Genomic DNA, 8,076 nt, shown 5'->3' on the forward strand with positions numbered 1-8,076 from the left:
CACTTCCCTGGCTGCATTCACCTGTTGGAGGCATCCTGACTTGAGCAGTCTTTTGCCAGCTACCCTGTCACTATAACTCTCCCCTTCCTCCATCTTTCCTAGTTCTCTTTCAGGAGAAATCTTCTCTGAAGAGGAAGCGCAGGCAGTCACGATAGCCTTGACTGCTCTCGGCCACTCTTTCTGGGGCCCCCCTCCAAAAAAAGCAGGAAGGAGTCATCTACTCTGCATGAGTAGAAGTGATCTGTACATGCTCATTAAATCCAAGAAGTCACAAATATTTCAGCCAAAAATGTGCAGTACAGCTGCATCTTAAATTCAGTTCCTTAACTTAGTCTTTCAGTTTTAAAACAAAAATCTGTTGTGAGATTTCAAAACAAACGGAAAGAAAGACAGTGTACCCGCACGCAGGAAGTTATCTTGAATGGCCAGTTACAACCATGTACAACTGCTGCTACTTCTCTTTTTTTCTTTTTAAGCACCCCACAACAATTTCTATTGCAAGCGATAATCAACCAGTGCACAGCCCCTGAGGAGGAATGGCCAATACATCCTACTACTTCAAAGTATTTACAGTAGAACTAAAAACCTGTCCTGCCAATTGCTTGAAAGGGAATAACACAGTTCTCCTATCACTAAATTAATACTGCTAAGCGGCACAATAAATTATTATCCAATATACTTTCCTAATTCTACATGTTATTGGAAAGCATACATCATACAAAATAAATCAGTAGCTTAGGTATGTTGTATTTCTGTTAATTTAGTTTCACAGGCTACAGTGAGAAATTTAGGAGCTTATTCTATATTTTACAAGTTCCTCTTAAACAAAAGTACACAGCGGTTAGTTACCAGCACTATTGTAGCTATAAAGACTTTCTCATTTTGTAAGACACAGGCCTTTAAAAATATCTAGGGTTTTTTATCCTTATGAGGTAAGATCATTCATATGCTTATTAAGAAAAAAAAAAAGAGTAGGTTTTCTTTTTAAATTATGTAATCTTCCTTTCTAAATAATTTATGTCTAAATTCCAACTGTATATATGCATTCTAATAAATATATTTGACTGTTATGAGAATTAATACAGTTACTAGGAAGATAAAATTCGAACCTTTGTAAATCCAGTTCCCCAGAATGAGCTAAGATTTCTAAGGATCCTATACAAAACCATGATTTGGCAAGATGTAGCACTATTGCACCTTAAATATAAACACATATGTTTAAATGTAAACAGAGTTTCAGAAAATTAAAATAATCCCATCATAAAAGCAATTATGTTATTTATATAGACACATAATTTACATATCCATAGTTAAATGCATATTTCTATATGAATGCTCAACATATACAGATGTATATGCATAACATTACTATATACACATTTTAATGAAGAAGTTTAATTTTCCGGAAAGCAATTGATACTTTTTACTCTTCCAAATCTTCATATGTTTGATAGGATGCACTATACCAGCAAACACTAGCAAAATTCCAGTACTGCATTAATATCAGAATTCCATCAAAGATGCTAGCAGCAAAGAAAGAGCCAACATAAATCATCTCTGATTTTTACCCATGTTGGGCCATGCAGCTCTTTTTCAGAAGACTGTACAGAAGACAGAATCAAACTTTCCTTGGGGGTAAACAGAAAAGAACAAGAGGCAAACCTAATACTGCATTCATAAATATGACCGAAGACAGTCATACAGAGTTCAAACAACTCCTAACYGTTAAATTTTCAGAACACATCAGATTATGTTTTTACATACTTTAGTATGTATTAGTAGTATTTGTGTATGCATATAAATATATGAAAAAACATTATAAGGAATAACTTATCTTAATTCTTATACAGTGAGGTTAGCTGCCATAGTAACTGAGGGCTCCAAACTAAATTATTATTCTACTGTTATTTCTGAAAGCATCTAGTAGCCATCCAAACTGAATGTTCTCTGTTAACTGCAAAGAACAGGCAGTGACTTGTTCCAAAGGGAGGAGGGGAAAAAAAAATATAGGAATGGAAATATTAAAAGCATTGCTTTGTAAACATTTAAAGTGTATCAGATAAAATTCCAGAGGCTGCAGGATGGTTTGTCTACACTTTCACTCTCTGTGATACTTCCACTACTGGAGCTGTATTGATACAAGCAACATTACAAAAAAATTTCCAGAAAAGACTCTTTTGGGAATAATCATGTATGATTAGTATGTCTGTAAGAGTAAGTACAAAAAGTGCTGACATAAATGAGATGGAAGAAGAAAACCCTAATCATTCAAGAAAAACAAACATTTTCAAAAACAAGGAACAAACCCAGTATACTAACAAAAATAGCGTGTGCATCAGAGCACTAGGGGAGAGAGGTGGTCAGAAGAATAATGCTACTAAATTTTACCATTTTGAACAGACATCTACCAAAAGGGTTGTTTCTTTTTGGTTATGTAACACTTAGCAGGATCTCTACAAAATTCCTGCAGAATACTAGGATTTCTCTTATTACTGACAGAAAATCCATGGAGACAACAGCGTTTGGTTACTTATTAATACAAGCTGATGGACCAGCATCTCTTAAGAGCTGGCCAGATCACTGAGCAGCCACATAAAGATACCTATATTCTCACACTAGAAAGAGTTTTCAAATGGCCCCTGCAGTTGGCAGGTAACATTACTGGAGAGAAGGCAGCAGCAGACTGGCTGCATGCACAAGCACAGGAAACGGCACACTGACATTGCTGTTATGTCAGAGAAGCTGGAAGGGTGCTCAGAGAAGGATGGACGGATGACACCTCCCCCTACCCCCAGCTCTAGCTCAAGGGCTAGACTTCACTTTCCCAAGCACCCTGCATGCTGTTCTGCATGAATATCAAGGGCCATTTCACTTTGAAAACTATGCATACTGCTCAGTTTTTTGACTCAATGCATAACACTGCTAACTGGAAGCCCCAGTATGTGACTAAAATGGCACCATATGAAGAAATGTTCTTTATCTGGCAGTACAGTCCTAAACTGTAGCATCCTATTGGGAGCACAGTACGTGAATTTAATAGAGCAAATCAACCTGCTGGGTGTTCTGGGATAAGATATGAGGCTCTTACACACGCTTTTGCCAAGACTTGACAAGAACTCTGTAAATGCATCTCAGCAGCCTCCGTACAACAGCTCCCCATTGGGAAGAATATGGATATCAGCTGGGGTTTTTCCAAATTAAGCCTTACAAGCTGTCTGGAAAGCTTGTACAGCACAGTCAAGAGAGCCAGACATTTAACCAATTTGCCAGCAGAACTAAGGCACAATCTGTACTCAGTAGAATTTGTGCACAGTTAAGGAGTAATTTCGTATTATTTTTGCACTGAACAATTTGTTGAGATGACAGCAAAGACAGGACATAACCTTGCCAGATGCTTTCCTGCTGATATTCACACAGATTTACAGTTTTGCATCAATAGCTAACAGCAAAAGGTCCCAAGGTGAAGTCAGTGAACAGACCACCCAAAATGTCATTTACAAACACTGCACTCCAACAGAGAAAATGTGTAAAAATTAATGCTAGAGAGATTTACAGACACTCTGTCTTCTGCAAACATAGAAACCTAGCCATGTAGCAGCTTAATACAGGGCTTTTTCTGAAGGACATTTATTTATTTTTTTAAGTCTGATATTCTGGAGAACAGACGTGAGCACACTTGGAACACAAAACAAAATTTAAAACACAATCAGCTGAAAAAATCAAATTTCCTTAATTCTAAGAAAAGATCCAAAAAAGTACATTTATTAGCCTTCTTTGATTCAAGCAGAATTAGTTCTAAATGCATTTTTGAAAATTTTAAATGAATTTTTATTCTCTTTCCTTTTAATCTGGAAAAGCAATAATTAGAAGAAGGATGTTTGCATAAATAAGGACTTGAGAACAATTACCTACATTAGTTACTACCTCCAGTATTAATATCTATTTCTTTTATCTGGCTGACAACTTTTTCCTACCAATCTCAAAAGCCATAAGCAACTGAACGGAAAGAGTAAAAATTGCCAATATGTGACTATGACAACACAGAAATAGTCACTTTCCACATTTGCCCACTTGGCCTGATTCTTCAGAAACTCATCTAAATGCTTAACTTAAATGTATTAATAGACTCATTCATTAACCATGTAAAATGTATTAATAGACTCATTCATTATCCCTGTACACTAGAGGTATTAGTATTACTTATAAAACAGGAATCTAGTTCTCCTGTTTTCACAAGTCTTTCGGTGAGAAACAGAGGAGAGAACAATACTTTCTTTAAAAAGAAGAAACTGATTGCAGTGCCACAGAAACTGGAGAGGGGAGTTAGCGTGAAATGTAATTACTCAAACTAATTTCCACTTTTTATTTTCTTTACAAAATCAACAGGATTACAAATTAAGGTCATTCAGTTAAGACAGTCTTACAAGTGAAGAACAGCTGTTCACCACAATACACAGACATTACACAATATAATGTTTAAACAAAATAGTATTTTAAATTGTACCACAGATGCAAATGAATGAATTAATTGCTGAAACTTATTATTACTGGAAAGCGTTATCTAAAAATCTAAAAAACTGGAGGGGTATATTTATATATTTGATATGTTTTGTTGCATATGTATGAAAAGAAATATCTGTTTTCCTAGAAATCAGCTGTCCTGGCTTTACTGATGCTCAGTTAAACTCAGTCACAAAATTACCTGTAAATAAGGATGCTGCGAATAAGAAAAGAAAAATACCTAGCAGCTCTGCTTGTAGGAATTCCAAGATAGTGCATAGCCTCACTGCATAAAAATTCTCGCACAGAAGAGCGAAGCACTGCTCTTCCATCGCCATTCCTATGGAGGACAAAGAATAAGGACTAGATTGTAAAACCAAGACAAATTTAAAAAAGAAAACATCCAATACTGGTATTTAAGAATTAACTGCAGTTTACCTGGAGTATGGGGTCTTTCCTGAACCCTTTAACTGTAGCTCCCACCTCTCACCATGCCTGCAAAAATACCATTATCATTTACAACCATACACCTTGGGGAATTCATGAATCAACTAAATAGTATATAGAAGTAAATCAAACATTTTAAAATATGTTGCACCTGTTTGTATATACGCCARTCAAGTGGGCTCTTCCATCACCCAGCTGACCTGCCCAGATACCAAACTGGCAAAAATGAAAATCAAGTCATTTTCTTCTTACCATCATTTACAGCAGTTATACTCTAACTCACATAGTATAAATATGTGTAGATTCACTGTTATCTACACAATGTAATGGCACATATGCTCAGGTAGGCATTAAGGTTTTGATCCCTAAAACTGTACTTCCACACTCACAGAAATAATGAATCAGAAAAGCACAAAAAAAGCATAATGCAGGGAATTCCAATTYTTTTTCTCTACCTTCTAGCTACTTAAGTACAGCTACAGCCTACACATCAAATTCTACCACTCTTATTCCATGAACAATCTTATCCATTTCAATTAAATTTAATTATAAGTAACCATGGTATTGCTGATTTCAGTAAGGCTTTGTCCTTCTTCACTCCTCTGAGCTGACATTTATCACAAATTAGAGCCTGGTGGGCTGCAGGGGTGCTAAGCAGACTCTGCAGCTAACCCAAGTTAAAAGATAATTTGCTTCTGGCATGAACAGCAGCAGAGAAAGCAGACACGGTACCATGAAAGAATACTGCAGTTCTCTCCCATCTGCATGCAGCCCCTTATGGAAGGGCAAATTTGCAATCTAAGTGTTCATAAGCATTCATATACTTATAGATTGTCAAGGTATAATTCACATGGAAAGTCCTATATGATTCCACCTGGAAGAATAAGTGTTAGGGTTACCTGATGACCTCCATATCTGTGGGCCAAAGGAATAGACCCAAGTGTCACTTTCTCACCACTAATGAACTGAAGAAAATCAACTTTTTCTTTGACAGATATATCAAGATCCAAAATATTTTCAATAACTTCCTGGAGAGAAAAAAAAACCCAAAACATGGTACTTGAATATGATCAAATTTTCAGTGGCAATGAATGTGTTTTCTATACAGGTTTTGTTACTAAGAGACATGTCACAATGAAGGTGCAGAGAATGAACATATGTTGAAATGTTCTATATGTTTAAAGTATATATTGATAATATGCATTAACAATAAATAGTATATGATATACACATTTTAGTACATATATTAACAATTAAAAGATGTATTAACAATCTCTATCAAAAACAAAGGAACAAAAAATAATAGCCAACCTTTGAAACAGCTACAAGAAGAACTCTAGATTTAAAAGGTGCAGGATAGGCAATTGAAAAAATGCAGTTTCTCACGTTATGGACGTAATTTTCCTAGATAGGATCAATTGGAAAAGCATCTGTAAACAACAACAAAAAAGGCATGAAATCTTTAAAAAATAAGAATTAGCCATATTAGTCTAGATATGTTTCTCCTTAAAGCCAGTCAAAATACTTCAGAAACAACAAAACCCACCAGCCTTTACCACCACATCATGCAGTAAGCTTGCATGAAAAGCAAGCCTAAATAAAATTTAGGATTTTATTTTAGGATTATCGTAAATACATTCAGGATTTTATTCTGTTCAGGATTTTTAAAAGGACTGAATCCTGCAGTTAAAGAAATAGATTGTTCATGCCAGTTTTAAGCACTAAAACATATTTAGGATTAGTTCGGATTAATCCTAATTAGAACAGTCTCAGGGCAGTTTAACATTGCATTCAATTATGTGGAACCCTAAAAGATATTTTCTTCAGACAGAAAAGTCAAACTCAGCTATGCCCACAGCAGAACCCCATGATATAACAAATGCAGGTGAAGCCACTGTACACTGATAATTGTGGGTAGGTGGGATACACTCCATATGCAGTGACCATCACCAAGTAATGTAAAAAAAACAGCTTGAAGTCTTCTCTGAATAATGCATACAGCAAAAGAAAGGGTCAGAGTATGTGTTTCTTGCTGTAGCATAACCTATGTACTCAAATGATTTACTTCATGCACCCTGATCCATGATAAAAGAGGACAAATACTGTTTTAAAACACTGGACTAATAATATGTATTTTAACATTTTTATGGATTTTTGCTTGCAATAATCTTATGAATCCCAGTACCTCATAGTCACTCTTCTGTAAAAATAGTAAGTTAATTATACTTCTTAAGACTGTTAGCAATGATTTTCAATACCCCTAAAGAAAAATTCTGTTTTAGACAGCAGCCACAGGACGTGTCACTGACGCTTATTTCTCAATGCCTGCAAGTAGTTCTACCACCTGAGAAAGTTATCTGAGTAACGCTACCATATGAATTATCTTTGCTTCGTTATCACAGGCAGTTCCGCAGGCCTGACAGCTACGCAGCCTTGCGTTACCCGTTTTGCGTTCGCAGACAGTTGGGACTGCTGCATGTCTCCATCAGGAGACGTCGCTAATATAAAGAACAAAAAAATGCTGCCTACGGCCAATCTAGCTGTAATTTTAAAAGCAGTAAGGGATCATTTGACTGTTTCTTCCCTCATCACCCCAAATCAGTCCACCTCTTTCTAAACAAGGTCTCCAGCAAATCCAGTCCCTGTTCCAGTGGAGGCTACGACCCTCCCGACCAGCGCCGGAGCGCAGCGCGCACCCAGGAGGCTCTCCGAGGACAGACCCCAGGCGCCGAAGCGAGCGGCCCCCCTCTCGCCTTCGCAGCGACCGTGCCCGAGGTCCGAGGCGTTCAGGCAGCGCGGAGCGGGGCCGAGGCGCCGAGGGGCGCACACGGGCTCCGCGGCGGGGCGCCCGCCTCCAGCGGCCCACGCGAACCAGGCGACCGCCCAGGGCACGCGGGGCCCCCACATGCCGCCGCCGGCGCCAGCACCGCCGGCGCTCCCTGCTCCGCGCAAGAGCTTTCCCTCAGGAGAGCGGGCCGCGGCGCAGCTGCGTGCGACTCTCCGGCCTTGGCCCTGGCGGCCGCCAGGCAGGGCCGGCTCCCGAGGAGGGGTGGCGGGGGGCTGCCGGGCTCTGCCGCCGGTCTCGCTGGGAGCCGGGAGGGAGGCGGCCCGGATGTCCTCCCGGCCCCT

At 38.5% G+C, this 8,076-nt stretch overlaps 1 protein-coding gene across 1 annotated transcript in view; it reads right to left on the bottom strand.

Moving 5' to 3' along the window:
- Positions 1-8,070, bottom strand: part of LOC112966067 (UPF0061 protein ETA_18310-like) — a 27,800-nt gene extending 19,730 nt beyond the window's left edge. The window contains 8 exon segments of the mRNA XM_026065746.1: positions 1,110-1,197; positions 2,115-2,128; positions 4,703-4,840; positions 4,939-4,995; positions 5,099-5,163; positions 5,847-5,975; positions 6,259-6,377; positions 7,644-8,070. Of these exon segments, the coding sequence (XP_025921531.1) occupies positions 1,110-1,197; positions 2,115-2,128; positions 4,703-4,840; positions 4,939-4,995; positions 5,099-5,163; positions 5,847-5,975; positions 6,259-6,377; positions 7,644-7,854 (821 nt within the window). The 5' untranslated portion in view covers positions 7,855-8,070.
- Between the last annotated feature and the right edge of the window lie 6 nt (positions 8,071-8,076).

This window comes from Apteryx rowi, unplaced genomic scaffold, assembly GCF_003343035.1.
Source record: "Apteryx rowi isolate R43461 unplaced genomic scaffold, aptRow1 scaffold_231, whole genome shotgun sequence".
NCBI lineage: Eukaryota > Metazoa > Chordata > Aves > Apterygiformes > Apterygidae > Apteryx > Apteryx rowi.